Raw genomic sequence first — 21,323 nt, forward strand, 5'->3', positions numbered from 1 at the left:
TTTCTGCGGAATCATGGCCCACCCCGTTTGGTAATGTAGGTGCACCCGAATCACGATCTTCCTTGACAAATAATGCTTCTTCAACAACCCTACTTAGTTGCCCGCGGGAGCTGCACCCAGAGCCACCGAAGAATGGCCGACGTTGGAGCCCGCAGATCGTCTCTGCCTCCTTGTCTCGATGCGACATGGCGTGAGCTTGGCCTGCACGCTGTGCCTCATCCCAGTCGTCACCTGCATTTGCTCCAGGTCTCTCTTGCTCGTCTGTTCTTTCCCTACCTCCTCCGCCCATGACTACGATGCGTTAGCGGATCTGAGCGCTGCTTCGAACGGACATCTTCACTGTTCGACTGTTCCGACTTTCTCCACATTCCGCTCTCTGCAAATCTTCCCGACCCCGAGTCAAGAAAGGCATCCGACACACTTTGTGGGAGCACTGTATCCGATGGCCAGGCCACAGGGTCGGTCCTTTCCAACCCATGAAAACGCAGTCATGAGATGCATGTCTGTCGGCATCTACCCGCTACAAGTTGGCGCGAAGGTTTCTGACGACTGTCCCCAGCCCCCCGTACTTGGAACACGTCGAGTCCCCGTCGAAAATCGATAAAGCTTGTTGTGTGTTAGTTTACAAATGTGCACGATGAAACGGAGTCTAAAGCTGGGCCGCCAATTCGCCGGGCAATAGCGCGATCTAGTTCCAAGATGCGATTTTCTGGTTCAGCACAAGGCTCATGCGTTCCAGTACGTAGTTAGTGGCCGGCGACCTGTCACCCACTGCCCGAACTACAGTTCGTGCAAATGCCTCTTGCATGAAAGAACACGAAAGCGAGCTGCGTCATGGGACTTTGGCTTTGTTGAGCCACATCTTCCCTGCTGTTGGTGTTGCCATCGTAGCAGCAGCCGTCTCTTGCGGCGCTTGAGTCTTGGTCTCGGTGGCAGGGATGCCCAACCTTTACTCCCTATGGCCTTGCTGATCTTCATGGGCCTCGATTGTGCGGAGTTCAAATGAAAAGATCAGCCATAAGACACATTCCAGATCTGGTGAACCTCGGGACAGTCCTACCTTGCGGTAATTATTGCAGGGCACATCCACAGCAATCTCGAACAATCCAACGAAACCCTCAATGGACATCGCCGTGCTCGCCTCGTGACGGTCATCTGCAGTCGGGCTACCTTCCGTGGGTAGCTGTTTCCGCGGAAAACCTGGAAGTCTTGTCACCAATACGACGACGATGATGATGTCCATACCCGGCTGCACCGGGAGACACCTGCTGGGCGAAGGCGTGTTAGTCAGATTGCTTTCTTGGCGTTGTAACATCTGGTGCGTGACGCCCCAGTGTCAGACAGCGAGTAATTTACTGCACTCTGACGTTGCAATCGATCCCGCTACTGCACGACACCGAACTTAGACCGCGACTCAAAGTCAGATGTGGGGTATGGGCAACCGCTTCTCAAGATTTGCTTTCGCTTCCATGGATCATATCGATCACCTAGAAAGACGTCTACACTTGCAGTCCGTCCGTCGCGTTCCTCCCGCATGAGCGGATCATCCGCTCCTTGAAAATGATCGCGTCTTGCGCCATCGCAGCGATCACTGTCCGGTCAGCGGCTGCTCCCTGCCATCATCTTCATGCGCAATCTGCCTCGTAGCGATCTTGGCTTCTACTCTGTCTCGGCTCTATTCTTTACGACATCTCTCACTTGGGGTATCATCAGGTACGGTGCTATGGACCAGTCCATAGAGGTCGAAACCACTCAAGTGTCCTGATTATTCTTTCCTCACCTAGCCCAAGGTACAAGTTGGAATAGATGTATCGTCATATCATGTATCGACACGGTTGCCTAGATAGTGCGGATCCAGTCTTTAGGTAGTCGTCATTCGGGACGCCCCGGGAAGGCGTCTATCCTACAGCGAGGAAGCACCGAGCGTTCCGTCTTTCTTTCATCCACCTGAGCGTTTCCATATTAGCTCTATATTATCTCTCGATAGTACTACCGTGGTCTCTCTTACCAAGCGACTAGTTCGGTCGATATGATTGTTGGGCAGCTCGAACCGACAGTTATGTTATGTACGTACACGCGTACTCATCATTATTTGTCCCACCGTGTTCACTCTTCCCAGAAACTTTCGTCATGTATACGTTTCAAATCTCACAACTATACTTACTATACGATCGATTATTTTTACTGGAAAATGCGTGCGGCTCGGATCAAAGATCGCATGCGTCGCTTGAAGGCCCAGGGATGTCTATCATCAACGCCTTCCTATGGGCAATTCAGGGGGTTAGGTCTGCCCACGGGTATCCAAAATGTTGTACTCCCAGGGATTTGGTGTAATCGTCAGCGTGAGTGAGTGAGCGGTTCTGCCTTAGACCCTGCATACATATGAGTTTATGATGCAGACAGTGGCACCTCCCAGCCTCCTCAAGCTTCGTTGTCTATCGTGGCTATTCTTTCCATTCGCAATATTCATTCCGGTCTTCACGAGCGCTCAAGCAAGAGATGTTGTTCTAGCCTTCACCCTCTGGCCACAAAGTGGTGTGTTGGGTGAACGATGTTCTGGTACGTCAGTCATGTTTTCTCGCTACCACTTTATTGTGTCTTGCTCATCAAACGACCAGAAGTCCTTACTTCTACATCCTGAAGCACGACACATGAGTCCAGAAACTTCTTTGTAGCTCCACAATAAAGTGATGCGTACCAGACACCGACGACTAATGAGTAGAGGTATCAGGCAGTCGCAGTGGGGCTAAGGCCACGTTGAGGCTGTGCATCGCTGTTCACGACCCCGTATCCGAAGGCAACCCCGAGCCGAAGATAATGACCAGTGTCCCAAGGGAATAGTGAGGAGTGCGCATGGATTTCACCATGAACCTCATTCCCGCAGCTATTGCCGCGTCATGAACCGTAGACGCAATTCCAAATCTTTTCGAGCGCAGTCGAAGGGTTCACGGTGATGGCTTAAAGAGGGCAACGGGTCTGCTCGTGTTCCGGATAGACACTGCTTATCGGCATAAAAAGCCGGTGAGAATACAGTCCTCAAGCGGAAGATCGCACTGTGAGAAAGGACATATATAACATGAATAACGCCTTAGTAATACTGCGACCAAACATTGTTTTGATAGAATCTGGAGTAGTTGACGATGCGAACATTTGATTTCATACCGTGTATACAATTAAGCCTCGATATCATGTCAAGGTAACAGACATATATCGCCTCTCTAGATGAAGTTTTCAAGTTCTTTTTTCATGAAGGATGATACAGAATCAGATGCCGCTGCATACATACCCGTCTTCTTGGATGCTCTAAAGCATATGTATGCCTGTAAGGCACAAGCTTCTGTATATGAGCACAACAGCAATATGTATGAGTTATTGTTTACAATGATAGACCGACGATGTCTCCAGTGTACATCTGATACAAAGTACCGTCTCAATATTCATTAGATTATACGACAAAGTCATAAAAACAATCAAGACATTGTGCTCAACCGTATTGTTATAACAGCTACCTGAATCCATATACTTTGATAGCACCACATCAATATGTACCCCTACGATACCAGCCTGCAATGACATCGAATGGCAAAAACGAACACACAGGATGGCGCGAAGGCAGACACCCCCGAGTCGCGCTATCCACCCTTCTGTGTAGCTAACATATCTAGTCGGAATACATAGTTGTTCTCTATATGCATGTTGCGATCTTAACAATCGTGCTCTATCTATTTCCCTTTCTTCTGATAACATGTAGTCCTTGTCTTCCTCTAGAAGAACTTCAATTCGCTGTTGCAATAGAATTATACCTTATCTCCTCTCTTACGAGATCGACATGAGACTGCTGATGGATCGGCCTGTACTCACCTCTTCGCAGAGGTTCCACCAGACATTAGATGTGACCGACAGATCCTGCGTCCAGATCACATGCGGCCACTTTGACAACCAGGATGTTGCAGCCGCCATCATGCTGATGAAAACAAACAGCCTCGATTAGGCGGCGGACTTGTTCAAAGGGTGTGGGTAATGTTCAGCGTTTGCGCGTCGATAGCGAGAGGTATAAGCGACGTGTCGAGTCGTCTGGCTATAACAGCTCATCAGTCAACTACAGGATTACATTATGGATCCAGCACAAGGCAAGGCAAGACAGTCAGATGAAGCGGATATCATAGTAAGAAACGCAGTACGTGTATTCTATATCGCTATTACAGTTACAGAAACTTTTTCTGGACATAAACGCCACCAGCGCCATCATGCAAGGGATTGCTGAATAGGCGCAACCTCGATAGAGGAAAACAAAACAATGCCAGTCTAATGTAGAAGAACCATGCTACCATACTGAAATCGTGTCCATGCATGAAGATCAAAGCTCTGTCCATGGGGTATCAGGGTACGACAGAACCTGAGCAGGTACAGCGGCTTTCCGTCGCACGAGGAAATGGGATGAAAGATGAAGCAAGTCCGAAACGATTGCCTCCAACGCCGATAGCAGGTTGGAGAAAGGGTGCTCATCGTTCTGACAATGTGAATAAGCAAGTGTGATGGATAAAGTGATCACCAGCGGCTGTTGCGGATGGGATCGCTGTTACCTCCGGTCCAGCCTGAGATGGGCGTTAGATCTCGCTCGGTGTCGAAGGGACTTCTACCACCTACCACCACGGCCTCCGCCACGGCCTCCACCACGGCCGCGGCCACCTCCCCAGCGACCACCACCACCGCCGCCGCCACCGTAGCGGGCCATCTCGTGCAGACGAGGATCAATCTGCTGCTTGGACTCTGTGAGAATCTGGACGAGATCACGAGCTTGCTTGGAGTCTGATGAATCTGTTAGTGAATGGTTTGCAGAGTACGGTCGAAGATACATACTGTCTGTGGTGAAGAGGGTGATGGCAGTACCGTTAGCGCCAGCACGACCAGTACGACCAATGCGGTGGACATAGTCCTCCGAGTTGTTCGGGTAGTCATAGTTGAACACGTGAGTAATGTTGCGGACATCTTGAAGAGCAAAGGTTAGTGACTGATGAAAGGAACTAGCAAACGACGATCATGATTGGATCGCGTGAAGCTGCAGTATGTTGCATGCAACCGTCTCTGTGCGCTACAACGAATGTCACGGCATCAAGTCCAGTGGGAAGGCTGTGGATGTCTCCTGGTCCAGAAACCCTTGGAAGAGAGTGCGACTTGTGTAAGTCAGATATCTCAAGCAGCTTGCTTCAGTAGTACCTTGGTAATACCAGAAACAGAAGATAGCGAAGACTGAAAGCTTCGCCAGCGTAACCAAGGATCCCTGGGGATCAGATTCGAGAGAGGCAAGCCCTGGACGATGTCATGGGAGCGAGTGTAACGAGCGCACAAGACGACCTAAGCAGAGCACAATGGCAGTTCACGCATAATAATAGTTGGGGAGGTGAAGAGGGGGGAGTGTTGGGGGTTTGCAATCATACCGATACCACGGGAAGCCACGTCGGTGGCAACCATGATGGGGCTCTTGCCCGTCTTGAATTCGTTCAAGACCCAATCACGCTCGTTCTGCTGCTTGTCGCCGTGAATAGCTGGAGATGAGTTAGCGGTGATCAGTTCATGACATGCGATTTAACTTACAAAGCGCCGGCCAGCCGTCCTGACGAAGGAATCGGGTGATCTCGTCAGCAACGCGCTTGGTACCTGTGAAGATGAGGATCTTGTTGTCCTTGTCGCTCATGATGGTCTCGAGGTGCTTGGCCATGCGGTCACGCTTCTCGAACTCTGTGCAGACCTCGACGATCTGTTGAATGCGGTGGTTGGCAGAGAGATCCATGGAACCAATGTTGACCTGGATCCAGTCCTTCTGGTAGTCGGCAGCAAGCTGGCGAACTTCCTTGGGCCATGTAGCGGACCACATGCAGGTTTGACGGTCAGGGCGAATCTGTCCGATGATCTTGCGGATTTGAGGCTCGAAACCCATGTCAAGCATGCGGTCGGCCTCGTCGAGAACCAGGTAGGTAACACGGCGAAGGTTGGTCTTTCCAGCCTCCAACATGTCGATGAGACGTCCAGGGGTGGCAATGCACACCTCAACACCGCGCGCAAGGTCACGGATCTGGGGACCCTTTGGAACACCTCCGTAGACGCAGGTGTTTCGGATGCGCGAGGACTTTCCGAACTTGCTGATCTCTTGCTGAATCTGGACAGCAAGCTCACGAGTGGGCGCGAGAATGAGGACGATGGGGCCATCGCCGGGGGCGAGGAGAGGCTGAGCGTTGATGTGAACGATGGCAGGAAGACAGTAGGTCAACGTCTTTCCGGAACCGGTCTCGGCAACACCAACAACGTCGCGACCAGAGAGAGCCATGGGCCAACCCTGAGCCTGGATAGCGGTGGGCTTGGCGAAACCCTGGGCCTTGACCTCGTTCATCACGTATGATGGGAAGCCAGCCTCGTCGAAGGTTGTGACGGGCTTGGGAATGTTCTCGCCCTTGACGGTCATCTGGTGCTCCTTGCGGTATTCGGCAACCTCGGCTGCTGAGCGAGCAGTAACAGCGGGATCCTCCTTGTAGAAGGACTTCTCGAACTTGGGCATCGTGTCGAGATCTGGAAAGCGTTAGTGTTGCGCGGAGCCTATACGAGACAATGGAACATACCCCATGATTGCTGCTTCAGGCCCTGGCCGAGTTGCGACATGCGGTCGCCGCCGTCGCGACCACCGCCAAAGCCGCCGCCGCCACCGCCATAACCACCACCTCCTCCACCGTAGCCACCACCGCCGCCGGAGTAGCCACCACCACCGCCGCCGTAGCCGCCGCCACTAGATAGATGTTAGCAAATGTCGCTGAGATGAGATGAGTGACAGAAGGGGGCTTCTACGTTGTCGCATCGAGTAAGCGACCGCCCGCTTCGACTGTGAGACAGCCTGACAGGACGATCGAACTCAGAGTGCGCGCAGAATGGAGAGAAAGAATGGTAGCAGATGGAGGGTTGTCCAAGAACCACGACTGTGATGCCGTTCCCGTGTGAAGGGGGTGTATCGTCCTACCCGTACGATGCATAATGGCTTGTCGAGTTGTTGTAAGACCCATATCCAGCGTTGCTGTTTTCGTACCCGTTCGAGTAGCCACGGTCACCACCGCGACCGCCGCCGCCGTATCCACCGCCGCCGCCGCCGTAACCGCCTCCGTAGGAAGACATGATGTGAGAGTGTGTTGTAGAGACTGGCGTCAAGGGGGAACCGATCGAGTAAGGGAGCGTGTGTCGGAGTCTGGAGACTACGAGAAGATATTAGTTGCAGTAGAGCGACTGTAAAAGTGTCGCGTGTTGTGCGATAAAAGAAGCACAAATTGTAGAGTTGCGAGTTGGGGTGAGAGGAAGTCGGAGGGCAGAGCGCGACAGGAAAAGTTGCCTTGCCTCTGTTGCGCTTGCACATTTTTTGAGACGCTAGCGCCGCTAGCACCAGGGTCTCGCCCAGTTGGGTAAGGGCGGAGCTTGCCGTTATCAGCCCGGGGAAGCTACCAAGAAAACCGAAGACCATGTCGCCACTGTGGGCCTTGCATCTGGGTGAGTGTGAAGCATTTTCCATTGCGACCCGCATATTGCACGCCAGTGCCTATTTCTCGAAGCAATGCGACAATGTGAAAGTATACCGATGACGAGACAACCCGATGCTTTCCCATCAGATAGGATACAGTCCTGTGCCCTGGTTCTCACCTTAGCCCATCACCAGCTCTGAGGCCCATGTCCCAGAACCCCTTCTCCATCTATATAGCATTAGCATGTTACCGACTGTCATCTTCAGCCTAGCACTCACATTTGTAGCGTGTATGAAGATTTTGGCCAGCTCTTCCACCCGACTCGGACTCAGTCCCTCGGCATGCTTCTCTACCAGCTCACTGCCCCTCATCATCGCTTCCCTGTACTCTTCTGCCACATACTGCTCAATCCACTTCCAGTACTTGCTTCCCACCCTCACGGTGCTGGGATCTTCGTAGAGACGTTTGGCAATAATGCCGTAACCGACGAGACAGGGTAGAAGCGCAATTTGCAGAGCGAGATAGTCTTGCGACATACCGATGTCGAGCACATAACGGGTGTATGCCGTGGTGGCCTGGTCCTCTTCTTCTTCGATGATGTCGGCCTCCGATAGTCCGTACTCTTTACAGAAGTCGATGTGCAGCTTGATCTCTTCCTGGAGGGTGACGACTTGTTGCACGGAGTACCCAATGTCTCTCAGATTGCTAGATTTGTATGCAGACAGCGCGTTCGCTCTTGCAAATTGGACCTTCTCACTAGTCAGTTACTCTCTTCCATACGGGAAGTGAACATGTTTCGGCATATACTTACTAAGAAGAGGTAGTCTTGCACAAGGTAGTACATGAACTTCTCCACTGGCAATGTCCCAGCGCCCATACTCTGCACGAACTCGTGTTGGGTATATTCCTTCCACGGCTTCTGCACGTCTTCTCGGTCGAGCAGATAGCTAATAAAGTTGCCTGGCGTGAAAGGCAGCATGTACATCGAGTGGAAATGGTTGATGGGGCCGCTGCCCCCTCCCATATCGACAGCTGTCTTGATGCCTGCTTCAACGTACAGATTGGCCTTCTTGACCGCCTTGGCCATCGACATTCCCTCCGCCAGATTACACGCAATTGCCGATGCTAATGAACACCCTGTCCCATGCGTGTTCCTCGACTGCAGATACGGGCTTTCTAACATTGTGACTCCAGTCTCACCCACGAGGATGTTCAAGACGACTTCCCTCTCGCTGTCGTGCGTGCTGACTACCCGTCCGTGGGTCAATGGTAAATGGCCCCCTTTCAGTAACACCCATTTGGGTCCTAGTGACCGGACATGCTGCGCCATCGAGACGATGTCATCAACATTCTTCGGATCAGGAATATCGTACCCGGCCGTTTGGAGAAGCAAGCGAGCCTCAGGAAGGTTTGGTGTGAGAAGCGTTGTGTGAGGCAGAAGGTGTTGGATCAGGGTTTCGATGGCTGATTCGGGAAGGAGCTGTGAGCCAGATGTTGACACCATTACCTGTTCAAGTAGTAAGCACAGCACGGAGCTCGTTTTGGTTCATATAAAGCGATCTAGAATGAAATCTTAGACGTACAGGATCAACGATACTGGTATTGATCTCATGTCTCTTCAAAGCATCCGCAGCGACCATAATGGTCTCGGCAGATGCAAGCATGCCTGTATCTTATCAGCGCGTTCACAAAAACATGGTGTCTCTCTGAATGTCATCATACCTGTCTTGACCACATCCACGCCCACATCTTCACAAACAGCATCTATCTGCTTCCGCACAAAGTCCGGCGGGGTATGGTGTATGTCCTGGACGCCTAGAGTATTCTGGGCTGTCAAAGCAGTCGTAGCCGTCATAGCATAGCAGCTATGCGCTGCAATGACCTTCTGATCTGCTTCTAGTCCGCTGTTGGCGCGGCAGCATGGTTAGTGGTGTGTGGCTGATGAAGGGCGGATGCATGCACGCGTACGTACGCCCCACCCGAACTGTCCGAGCCAGCGATTACTAGAATGCGTCTGGGTGCCATTGTCGATCGAGAAGAGTATGCAGGCGTTGTTTCACTATCGTCTGGATATAACATGTAGTAAGATCCCCTACATCGTTTTCTCTAGACAACCCTGGAGCCCCACCATCCGCGAATACGCGTACGCGAGATCCACGTCATCGACTCGCACCTTTGATGCTGTCGCAGGCCGTGGAAGCTGCGCAGCCGACGCTGTGGAAGGTTGCACAAATTCGTACACCTGTGCGCGTGCTGCCCTTGACATCCTGGATGATATCCAGTGTTCTATCAATTATACCTAGGTCAGCTTTGAAGGAATCCATTTCCTAATATTGCCAATTCGGTAGATCAGCGTAAGCAGAAGAAGCCTTGCCAGGCATCTTCAGTAACGTAAAAGTCTGAGCACATTGAGTCGCTTCTGTAAACAAGCAAGCATCTCATGGACCGGCCACGCTGACCTGCAGGTATCAAGCCACCATCGCCATCACGAACCCCAAGAGTACCATGTGCCTCATCGCGCAACAGAGGAAACAAAATTCGATGCATCTTCTAAAACGTACTACGAATCTGTGTATGATGCAGTTGGATAGCTGTAGTTCATGCACGTGTTCTTCAGGATGTTCAGCGTCCCGTTCAATCGACCGGTCTAGTGACCCAGTACATTATACTTGCGACTTCTCTCATTTGTGACGCTATATATGAAATAGCGATAGTACTGTGATATGTGCGCGAATGTTAACGATCGTTTTCCTCCACTCAGAGTACCATGCTTCCAGCAGGTTAATCTTAACGGCTCCATTGCAACCTCGCCACAAGTCTCAGAGTGATAGCCTCCATGATCTTGCGGACAGACAGGAGATACACTAGTTGAGACGATGCAGAAGATATGGTAAGCCGCTGGCGTTGGAGATGTGAATGTGTATCCATTGCGATAGCTGCAATTTGCTTTGGGCCTTGAACAGCCCACTTTGTGCAATATGCGGTCGTCAGTGTCAGGCGACTACCATAGTCCCTTGATCTGAGATACACGTTGCGTAGGCTCAAACACTTCGTTGCTGTCCGCCATATTCGTCTTCGACACACCAACACTGTCCGTGAATGTTGGAAAAGCTGCAGCATCGTTGTTGGCATTCGCGTCCCACCCCAGAGTCTCTTCCTTATCATAGTCTACCGGCGCCCAGGCTGCGTCCTCATCCTCCGGTACGAAGAGGCTTTCCGAATCGTCACGGGCAGGTTGTGCTTGCAGTGCCGAGACTTGACGAGATCCTGGATTCCGCACTCGGCCAGAGGCATCGCGTCGCGATGCTGGTTGCACAGGCGGTGGCATATCAGATCGGAAGCTGCGACTCTGTCCACGCTCCGCAGTTGTGGTTGAGGTCGTGCGAGAGGTTTGTCTGCTGCTCATTGCGTGCGTCGCAGGTGTTGGCGCAGATGGAGCGGCGGTGTGGTTGCCAGAAGTCATTAGCGTAAATTCACAGAGCAGCCCATCGCTTCCATAGCTGAACTGGAGTGGTCGCGCTGGCTGGGAGTAAAATGCCTTTAAGCTTGTCTTGATTGTGTCTGCATGGACGACTATTGCCTTGAAATCCTTGACGTTGATGATGATGTGCATACCCGCCTGCACGGTAAATTCCTCGAAGTCGGAAGTACTGACTGCGACGGCTGTGACAAGTGGATGCTTCAGGATTTCCTTCCCGTTCGAGATCTTTTCTGTGTAGCTCTTAAATACGCAGCGTCCGTCTTCACTCGCAAAGATATCGAGCATTTCGGTCTTGGTACCGAAATATTCGGCGTACTCCTTCACAGCCCCGGAGTGCATGCTCCACCTGTTTTTCGCCGCGTTGCGATCGAACAGTGCATGCATGACGTCCACGGCTTCATATGTGAGCTTGTAGGTCTTGATGACACCCTGGTTGCAGATCATCTTGACGATAAATCGACATTGCGCCTCGGTTTCTCGCTCTTGCACACTGACTTCACAGCGATCGATCGCACCATCACGCCCTAGTGGGTCGTACAAGCGACTTTTGAAGACCGATAAAAGCGCTTTGGTGTACATACTGCACGTGAAGCGGCCGTCAGGACCGCCATAAGTCGGCACACATTCATAGCTGGCGAAGAATTTTCGACCGTCCAATGTGATGGCGGCGTATGCGGATTTGGAAGAGTTGAGAGCGGTAAATGTGAACTGACGCAAGAGGTATGAGATGCCGGACTGACTAGAAGGAAGAGCGGCAAACCTACCTTTTCGCGACGCGCTTCAATGGCTACAGTCTCGCTGAACTTGCCAAGGCAAACAAGCAGATCGTGAACCTTAGACGCTGCCTCGGGCGTCAGGGTGAAGTTGAGGACAACCATTTTGTCTTCGTGCGACTGCTCGCATTGTCGCAGGGTGTTTTGGTGGGTTCGCGAAGAGCCCCAGCGACCGAAAGCGGGAAGAGCGCGTCAAACACGCGCTAGCGCATTGACATCATCGCGCCTACTCTGATGGGCGGCCATCTGTTCACCTTTCTTAGGAGCACGATATCAGCCCTCGTAAGCGCAAACAAAATGACTCAGTCAGTGCTGCCTGATGATATTCTGCATCTCCTATGCGAAGAGCTTGCGAATCAAGAACAGTTCGACACACTCTTCAACTGTGCTTGCGCCAGCCGTGCTCTCGCTGTACCTGCATTAACTCATCTGTACAAGTATGTCGCATTGGCCTCGCTACTTTATCGTCAATTAACTGACATGATCGTAAGGTCTCATCATCTCGCTCCTGTTCGAGGTGGAGGAGAAGATCTCTATGGCTTACCAGCTGCCACCAAGCTTCTCACGATCCAAAAATGGTACGTAACCTTTACCGTACGAACTGTATGAGAGAGACACTGACTTCGTACACTCATCTTTAGGTCCATTCTTTGGCGATCAATTGTCGCATCTGCACTCGATGTCACACTATTCCCATACTGCCGTTACATCAAATCGCTAGACTTTCGGGATCTGGGATATCTCCTCGATGACGACCAATTCCGTGCGAAAGTTTCCAAGTCAGTACAGCTTCGATGTCAGACACCACCAACTCTGATTATAAAATAGGCAATTCTTCTCCGGGCCGTTGAAGCCGTTCGAGAAGACTGAGACAGGGACGAACATCAAAGGCAGAAAGTATACTCGGATAAAGACAGCGGATATCATCGACGCGATTGGTGAAGGTTTGATAAATGCGCGAAGCTGTTCAGTACGATACTAACGTGGTGCAGTGGTCACACAGCATACCCCAACCCTGGAGATCATCAGCGGTGAACGTAAGTACATCCTTCCTCTCAACATTCGGATATGAGCTAACTATACTAGTCCAGCCTGGTGCTCTGGTACGATGGACGCCCCGGCTTCCTCGACTACAGAGCCTTGAGCTGTGGGACGGAAAGCCGCTAGAAGACGAACTGGTTCATGCATCTATCTACGACCACTGTCCGCAGTTCAAATCTCTTATGATCTATACCTGGGTCTCAGAAGACAATGATCACAAGTTCGCCAAATTCCTCTCCTCCATGCGACCGAACACGCTCCAAACACTCCAAACCATCAGCGACGTCAAAGCCGGCGCCGAGTCACTACTAGCTCTCAATCACCATGGAAGCTCATTAGAGGATCTGAGACTGTGCGTTTCGAACGAGTCGATACCGCATCTGTCGCTACTACAAGGATGTACAGCTTTAAGAACGCTGCGCATTGAGGACATCCATGGTACTGTAGACTTGGAAGCGACAGAACATGACGTCTTCCTCGAGACGACTGCCTGGTTACGCAAATGTTCAGATCTACAACGCCTCAGCTTCTCGAAAATGCAATCCGGAGCCGCACTCATCACGCCCGTACTGCTCGAAGAGAAGATACAACTCAGCAGCTTGGAGATAGACTCGTACACACTAAAAGATCACAAGACCTTCCATCAGGCTCTTGTACACCAGCAGTCTTCTCTGCGGGTGCTCTTTCTGAGTGGCGATACCGATGGCATGTTTCGAGACGATCTAGATACTCTTGTGGACTCTTTAAAGCAATTAACAGAGCTGCGAGATCTGCACCTCATCCTTCCGGAGGTGCTGCGGGATGAACATCTCGTCACCATTCTCGCTGAGCTCACAATGCTGGAGGATTTGTACGTAAGCGGCCTGGAGCTCAACGACATCGTGCTTCCTCACCTAGCCAGCTTGCCAAACTTGCGCACCGTTACTATTTCCGGCATATCCAAATTCACCATGGATGGTCTCCTGGATTTTGTATCGAGACTCGGCCCGGGTAATCAGGCCATTCGCCTCTCGATAGATATGGCAGACACAGATACGCTGCTCTCGGAAGAGGAGTTGACGCTGGTGAGGGATAATCTTGCGGAGAAGGCTGGTGGTACGTTGGAGTACATGGCGCTTCGAGGTATGTATCTGCGCGATGAGCAGGCGACAAACAAGACGGCATACTGACCACATTCGCCTAGATCCAAATGTTCCGGAGTTCGAAAGCGACTCCGACTGAGTTGTTCTTTGCACTGTTCAAGATACTGCGATTGAAGCTGGGCTATCATTCGACTTGTCTGTTGGATAAAGGATGTAAAAGAGGCTTCTGGCGAGATATGCTCAGGACAAGAATAACTCTTTCTGACTATAATCATGAATAATGATAAGAGACTTGCTCGTTGTCCTCTCAATCCAGAAGAAAACAAAAGTCCACCTTATTAACATAAGTGAACTTTCTGAAAGCAAACATGGATACGAGAAAAACAACCGGACGAACCATGACATCTTCAGTCCATCTCAGCATCGCTTTCTTGCATCTGATCAACTCTCTCATCCAGCACCAGAATCCTTCGCCTGTAAATGTCTCTCTCCATTTCAGGAAACCGCTGCAGTCGCTCAAGAAAGACCGTTCGTAAGTGATCGTCACGAATGTAGATCAAGAAGTTCTCCGCCATATACACCGCCAGATAATCTTTCAAATTCTTCTGGGAGAAAAAAGGCGTGTCCTGTGTATAGACGTGACTTGCGAAAGCCAAGACGGGCAACAATTCCAGTCCTTCCAGTGCTTCCAGCTTTTCGACTACATGGTCCAGTAGGTCTGTCATGCCTATCTTCTCTGCGGTGATCCATGTAGATACACATTGCGCGAAAGCTTCTTCCATTTCTTCGCCCTCTTGCGGGTACCGATGTCCGAATCCGTCACTTTCTAAGAATTCAGCGATGAAAGTGAAGTCGTCCGGCTCGATGTCGACAAGAGCAGGGTGCTTGAGCTCCCACATGCCTTGATCATTATGATCAATTAACAGGAGCCCTTGCTTAGCATCGCGGAAATACGGTCGGTCCCACAAATTCTGCAGCCGCAGATTGTGGATTTCTTGGTCTGGTCCAACCGGGACCTGGACGAATTCTTTGCTTTCGGACCTGGATGCTGTCAGTTGGAAAGTTCCAGGAGATCAATGAGAAACCTACAGCTCGCCCTCAATGACATCACTAACTGGTTCCTTCCGACGACGTCCCATGCCACCAAGCTGATTGTCAAAAAAGCCGTGCTGGAACGGTCTTGGTTCAATTGTTCTTTCCTCGGTCGAGCTTGAGACGCCGCCATCATCTGTTAAGTCTATGGTTGGTGGTGCGGCGCAAAGTTCTTCATGGGATTTTGAATGCCGTGATGAGCTGGCCACAGGTCCTGAGACTACTTCCAATGCATTCAACCCCGTATTTGGAGCACTACCTGCACCGGCAATGACAGGAACGCGACGACTTTCTGGGTAGCGTGCTGGTCTTGTGTGTGACATGGATGAAGTCGGTGAATGTGAAGAGCCTTTCGCATTTCGCCCTCTCGATCGTTTATCATAATCTTCTCGGCTCAGACGGAGAGCCTGTTGCATTTCTAGATCCGAGTGTGAATCATCATCCGAGTCGTTCATATGACTGACCATGGCTGAAGCGTCGCTGACTAGATTCGTCAACTGTCCTCGCCAATGGGCAATGCCCAAATGTGCGCCCAGCGCGTTGTCCGCCATATCATATGCGTCGCCAAGGCCGGGCGTGCTCCTAACAACCTCCTCGTGCGTGACGGGGGTGAACGGGTCATAGTTCCCTATATCTGTTGTATGCGCCCATCGACTTCTCGAGTTAGCAAAGTCAAGATGTTCTTCAATCTCCAAAGTTTCGTACAATTGCAAGTCTTCACCCATCAATAAAACGAGAGTTGTATTGCCACGAGGGCGCACGTCGATGAGTTCCCTGGAAGCCATATCTTCTTCACAAATGACTGCTGGCCATAATGGAAAGAACGATCCCGATGTGCGGTACTGTATGATGTCGCCTGGGAAAACACGCATCATGATATCGTTGATTAGGCAATATAGAATTGTCTGGGTAGAGGAGTGGCTGAGTTGAAATAGAGCCGTGAAGAACAGCAGCGCTCTTGAAGTCGGAAATCGAAGACTGATCTAATGGAAAGAGAAAACCATGAGTAGCGTTATTAAGCTCTGTCAAAGCGAAGCCTGATGTAAGTAGACATCGTGTGGATACGTTCTTAGGGTAAAGGCGGGCTCAGGTGAGGGCCACTATGCCAGGTGAAGGACGAAAACAGACCCTCACGCGCGACAAGCCCCTCACAACCGTTGTCAGACCGACACATGATGAAGCTGAGGCTCATGAGTCGTGTGCCGCTATTTGAAAATGTCGTGTGTTGTTATGGTCAAGTAGCAGAAAGGGCTGCGGAGTTCATAGCTCACATCTCGGAGGTTGACTAAGCTGCCCGCAACAGCGAAGCCAAGGACATCTGGCTTCAACATCTCGACCACGAATTCCCCGACGCGCACGTCGCCGCGCCGCCCACCTCCATACATACCCCCGAATACGTCTGCGGTGAATTCATACTCTCAGACGCGAATTTACGACCCGGTCGCGCGCCCCACGTCCCACTCCACGATCAACGAGTGCACATCTACCTCCAACCTTCGCATCAGCATTCCCAATCCGCAGCCATGTTGGGCCTTGCGAACATGCAGCCGCGGCAACTCGCCGCACAAGTCCTGAACTTCGCGCTCGTCCTGTCAACCGCCTTCATGATGTGGAAAGGACTGTCCGTGGTCTCCGACTCGCCCTCGCCCATTGTCGTCGTTCTGTCAGGATCCATGGAGCCTGCATTCCAACGAGGAGATCTGCTGTTCCTGTGGAATCGGGGGGCAGATACACAAGTGGGCGAGATTGTGGTGTACAACGTTAAGGGCAAAGACATTCCGATCGTGCATCGCGTTGTGAGGAGATATGGAGGAGGGTGAGTCGCGCTCTTTCCCCTTCGCTGTGACTGAGGTTCTCAATGAGGGTTGGAGGAGCCAAGATCAGCTCGCAGGTTTTCAGACGTTACCACAAAGCTCATGCTGACCCAACTACTAGCAAAACACCGCTCCGCCTCCTGACCAAGGGCGACAACAACCTCGCGGACGACACCGAACTCTACGCCGCCGGCCAATCCTTCCTGAACCGCAAAGAAGATGTCATCGGAAGCGTCGTCGGCTTCATACCCTTTGTTGGATACGTTACCATTCTGCTGAGCGAGCATCCATGGCTGAAGCAGGTCATGTTAGGCATGATGGGTGTGATGGTGGTTTTACAAAGAGAGTAGTGCTTGCGGATTTGCATTGGGTACCTTTCACGTTCGAACGATATCTTAGCAAAAGGTGGATGAAAAAGATACGTGGGAACGATGTGGTTGGTCTCCCCCTTGACTACCATGATCTATGTGTTTCTGCTGTCGGGAGGCGGCAAAGCTAGGCGTTCAAATCATACCCAGACAGTGTTCAATATTTACTAAAGTCGAAGAGTTATACCAGCCATCCAGCTTTCATCCAGCTACGTTCTTTAGACCGTAGACAAGCGCCTCACGCGCATCTTGCATTCACTAGTGAGCACATCTAAGCACACTTCAGGACTTTATTTCCTAACAAGAGATTAATCGCCTGCACCTTCCCAATGCTTCCCAAAATGACGTTCACCTACCTTCCGTCTACATCACTAAGACTTCACTCCCACGCGACACCCCCGGCAAAAAACACACCCCACCTTCCGTAAAAGAGCGGCAAAAAGAAAGCAATGCGCCGTACGGGGTTTGACTGTTCAATGTTAGCGGCATGGTTCGAATTGATGCATGGTTTGGCATCCTACACCCGTGATCCCCGCCTGGTCCTTCGTCCGATGTACGATGGGAAGGCGATAGCATACCACTAGCCCAACGGCGCTTTGATGCAATGATCGATTGATGGACTAGGAACGAGTTAGAGACATTATATAGGCGACTTGAGATAGAGTGAGTGGATTGAGGGGGTGGGGTTCGTGAAAGTGTGGTTGTGAAGCCAGGGAAACAACCCCTACCGTGAATGCGGGCACCCGGTTCGGCGGTGTGAGGAAACGTCAAAGACCTGTCGCTAGAGGGCCAACTTCCGGTTGCTACGAACGGAAGGGTCTATCACGCCGTCATGGCCTACTGAGCTGGGACCTGAGCTACCATCAGCATGCGTAGTGCTACGCCCATGCCTGATCGCATCAACATCACGGTCACACAGCAGAGGAAACATTGTAGAAGCAGCAAAGACTTTCCATACCGCAATTGCTAGTGTACATAGACTTGGTCATGAGCTTCGTGATGTTCCTTTCACGACGTCGAGGGGAAGACGCCCAAACATCATGACCGCCCGCCATCAGCGTGGTTTGCACTGACCGCCAGCGTCCTTTTCGAAATGAACCACAGATTGGCTAGCCGAAGACCTTCCTCCGCGAGAGATAACGAACCCATTAAGAAGTAGGAAGATCACAAATGAAATCGAGACAGGCTTGGTAGCCTAGCCGCCCATGACAAGACATCTTCAACGCTGTTGGTGGAAGCACGAATGAGGCGATAGCCTCTACTCGGACTCCTCTTCTTCTTCCTCGGCGTTCTGGTGGTGGTTAGTCAAGTCATCATCAATTTGAAGTGCATACATCAACATACCTGGTAGGCGGCCTTCTCCTCCTCATAGCGCTTCTTGTCGGCAGCAGCCTTAGCCTCGTAAGGAGTGCGCTGCTTCTCGTTCAGGGCCTTCCACTTCTCGCCAAGAACCTTGCCGACCTCGCCTGTTGAATGTTAGAGGGGAGTCAAAGATGGAGAAAGAGCGCAAACGTACCGAACTTAATACCGGGGTTGTCCTCACGGACCTTCTCGCGCTGCTCGTTGGCGAAGAACATGTATGCGGAAAGACCACGCTTGGGCGCGTTGGGGTCTGCTGGAGTCAGTACTGGAGTTTGCAGATGCACGTGAGCTGCTTACCCTTCTTCTTCTTGCCGCCATCAGCCTTGGACTTAGGCGCGGCCTTGCGGGTGGTCTTCTCCTTGGGCATGGTGGTGGTTGAGTGGTGTATATGGCTGTGGTTCCTTGTTAGCTGCTGTTTGGGTTGCAAGCAGCGAGTTGGTAAGAGTAGCGTGGCAGGAAGGCACAATGGCTGCTGGTGAGATTGAGAATGCGAGTATAGGCCACAGCTAGTGTCTTCGCCTGCAAACGGAGTAGTGTTGTGGTGAGTGGGTAATGGTGGTGCAGCGCTGCTATGCGCGTGAGGTGACGCGGTCGCAAAACACCACAACACAACGCGATGATGCGCGATTTTCGGGTAAGAGAAGGTGTGGGTACTTACAGAAGCAGCTAGATGGGAGCAAATTGGAAGTGTTGACTGAGGTCTGTTTTGCGGTCAGTATGCGCGTGGCAGTGGGTGCTGGCGACGGCGATGAAGAATCGACTGAAGGCAATGACGTTCAGAAGACGGAAGAAAGAAGGCTGGGAGAGTCCTGGTTGGGCCAATTGGACCGGGGAAACGCGTGGAAAAAGGGTGTGGTTGCGAAAAGTGGTGCTGGTGATGTTGCGACTTCGTCAAAATGCAGGCGGACTCACCAAACGTCTTTGCGGGCGAAAGTTGTATGGGCGGCGGATTTGTTAGGGGAGGAATTGGGTGAGGGCTCAGCAGCACATTTTGTGAGAGGGAAGGCGCGCCCTCCCCCAACAAACAAGGCCCGCTTACCTAAGGTGCGAACGAGGCAGGCACGCTTGTTTTGCTACTGCCATAGCACACGCACCCGGACCACGACCCCTCCTCCACCCAGCCGATGCTGCGCTCCCTCACCGCATGCGCCCGATGCAGATGCCAGCGACTGTGGACAGCTTCATTGTCGCTTTTTTGCTGCTCGCACTGCCGTCCAGTCTCTAGCAGACGTGTCGGTGTCGCCCAGGTATGCTCCGAGGTGCTCGCACTGCTGCGGGCTACACGGCGCATCCCTGGGCGCGGAGGCGCTGCCCTTCGTTCTTTCCTGGCGAGTTTCAAGTTTGGTTAGATTGCACGCAGAAGCACACGGTCTACCATTCGTTGGACGCATCCATCAGAAGCGGCCCTTGACGTTATCATTCATAGCGCGGCTGGCTGATGTTCTTCCCCGAGCACCAGAGCACCCAGCATCCAGTCCCCGTCGCCCAACCTGCCCACCCCTCAAAGCATCCGCCTGCAGCCCGTTTGGTGTTCTGAGCAAGCCCAGTGCAGCAGAGTTACATGTCAGCCTACGTCTGGTCGCAGACTCTGCCGCACAAGCCGTGACTCTGGCCTTCTGTCATAGCTGGGCACGCTATGGTGATGGGCGGCGGCCTCTGCACCCGCTTCCGGCCACAGCGGTCTGGCTCTGCACTTTCGCCCGACCGAGCACGGAAGCGGTCGCTAGGCTAATGCGAGACACTGCTCCAATACTGCTCGTCCACTTGCCTCAAGAAACACTCTTTGTTCCTCCTGGCTGCTTATCACGTTGGAATCGTGGCGGACGTGTTCGGCCATCGGCCTCTCAAGCCCCTAACAGCGGAGCAGACGCTCAGACTCGCCCTTTCAAAAGCCACCGAGGGCTACAGACTTTCGCGTACCCTCCCGACGTGACCCAGAGCTGTCAGGCCCTCATCTTGCTGAAGAAGTTCCGTCTGCATCTATGTAAATAGGACGCACGACGTTGGGCATCACCGCTCTCGCATCAGCCATGACGTTTTATCATCAACAAACATCATGAAGCGCAAGATCGTGCAGCAGCATGCAACCACCTCAACAAGTCCTTGAATCTGTACATATGGCTGCTCTCAGATACAGCTCGCATCTATCCATAGTCGCAGCAGCAGACGAAAGGATGGATGGCACTCAATCGTCCTCATCCTCCATGACGAGCTCCGTCAGACCCTCGTCCGCAGCCCAGTTGATCCCGCTACCCACGATCATGGCTGATAATATACCTTTCAACGTCCTCACCCTCCGCCGCGAGTCTTTGAGCTCCTTATCGACCGCATCGACGCGTTGACGTAATTGCGGATCTTCAATGTCCTGCACCGACTGCGCCTTCATTTCTTCGGCCAGAGCAAGCATGGTCTGCGCCAGCTCTCGGTTCTTTTGATTTGCGACAATGTTGTTCTGTTCGGCCACACTCAGAGATTTATTCGTAGAAGCAAGCTTCGACGTCAGTGAGCCATGGATCATGGAAACAGCATCGTTCTCGGTCACCAGCGGCAGTATGCGCCTACACAACATCAGACCATGCATGATTCAGAGCGATCTGCCCAGGAACTCACTTCTCGGCGAATGGAGTCTGTTCGCCGCCATGAACGGCTTTCAGAACGGGATCCATTACTAGAACATTGTGTGTGATTTTGTTCCTTATCTCGTACTCTGCCCTCGCTTCCATAGCCTCGCGCTGCGCAATAGTCAGGCGCTCCTCCAGCAGGTCATCTGGAAGTGATGCAAAGTCATGCGCGTGTACTACAGAAGGCGATTAA

The 21,323-nt window shown here is 52.0% G+C and overlaps 6 protein-coding genes across 6 annotated transcripts; 2 read left to right on the plus strand and 4 right to left on the minus strand.

Moving 5' to 3' along the window:
- Positions 1 to 4,548: 4,548 nt before the first annotated feature.
- Positions 4,549 to 9,521, minus strand: J4E88_001308 (uncharacterized protein; the record flags this gene model as incomplete). The annotated part of the gene is made up of 13 exons (XM_049394978.1): positions 4,549 to 4,595; positions 4,648 to 4,809; positions 4,861 to 4,989; positions 5,439 to 5,546; positions 5,596 to 6,564; positions 6,615 to 6,778; positions 7,073 to 7,228; positions 7,675 to 7,724; positions 7,775 to 8,245; positions 8,308 to 9,003; positions 9,080 to 9,162; positions 9,219 to 9,400; positions 9,469 to 9,521. The coding sequence occupies 13 exons, from the start codon at positions 9,519 to 9,521 to the stop codon at positions 4,549 to 4,551; spliced, it is 3,270 nt and encodes a 1,089-aa protein (XP_049258842.1).
- A 976-nt stretch (positions 9,522 to 10,497) lies between these two features.
- Positions 10,498 to 11,855, minus strand: J4E88_001309 (uncharacterized protein; the record flags this gene model as incomplete). The annotated part of the gene is made up of 2 exons (XM_049394979.1): positions 10,498 to 11,685; positions 11,742 to 11,855. The coding sequence occupies 2 exons, from the start codon at positions 11,853 to 11,855 to the stop codon at positions 10,498 to 10,500; spliced, it is 1,302 nt and encodes a 433-aa protein (XP_049258843.1).
- A 192-nt stretch (positions 11,856 to 12,047) lies between these two features.
- Positions 12,048 to 14,012, plus strand: J4E88_001310 (uncharacterized protein; the record flags this gene model as incomplete). The annotated part of the gene is made up of 7 exons (XM_049394980.1): positions 12,048 to 12,187; positions 12,242 to 12,328; positions 12,392 to 12,529; positions 12,579 to 12,694; positions 12,743 to 12,787; positions 12,837 to 13,913; positions 13,975 to 14,012. 7 exons carry the CDS (start codon positions 12,048 to 12,050, stop codon positions 14,010 to 14,012), a joined length of 1,641 nt encoding a protein of 546 aa, XP_049258844.1.
- Positions 14,013 to 16,488: 2,476 nt separating this feature from the next.
- Positions 16,489 to 17,129, plus strand: SEC11 (Signal peptidase complex catalytic subunit; the record flags this gene model as incomplete). The annotated part of the gene is made up of 2 exons (XM_049394981.1): positions 16,489 to 16,781; positions 16,901 to 17,129. The coding sequence occupies 2 exons, from the start codon at positions 16,489 to 16,491 to the stop codon at positions 17,127 to 17,129; spliced, it is 522 nt and encodes a 173-aa protein (XP_049258845.1).
- Positions 17,130 to 18,405: 1,276 nt separating this feature from the next.
- On the minus strand, positions 18,406 to 18,876 carry NHP6 (Non-histone chromosomal protein 6; the record flags this gene model as incomplete). Its single annotated transcript, XM_049394982.1, has 4 exons — positions 18,406 to 18,438; positions 18,492 to 18,613; positions 18,664 to 18,759; positions 18,807 to 18,876. 4 exons carry the CDS (start codon positions 18,874 to 18,876, stop codon positions 18,406 to 18,408), a joined length of 321 nt encoding a protein of 106 aa, XP_049258846.1.
- Positions 18,877 to 20,694: 1,818 nt separating this feature from the next.
- Positions 20,695 to 21,175, minus strand: J4E88_001313 (uncharacterized protein; the record flags this gene model as incomplete). Its single annotated transcript, XM_049394983.1, has 2 exons — positions 20,695 to 21,067; positions 21,120 to 21,175. The coding sequence occupies 2 exons, from the start codon at positions 21,173 to 21,175 to the stop codon at positions 20,695 to 20,697; spliced, it is 429 nt and encodes a 142-aa protein (XP_049258847.1).
- Positions 21,176 to 21,323: the final 148 nt, after the last annotated feature.

The sequence above is a fragment of the Alternaria novae-zelandiae genome (assembly GCF_023758075.1).
Source record: "Alternaria novae-zelandiae strain BMP 2774 chromosome Unknown scaffold_2, whole genome shotgun sequence".
Lineage (NCBI taxonomy): Eukaryota > Fungi > Ascomycota > Dothideomycetes > Pleosporales > Pleosporaceae > Alternaria > Alternaria novae-zelandiae.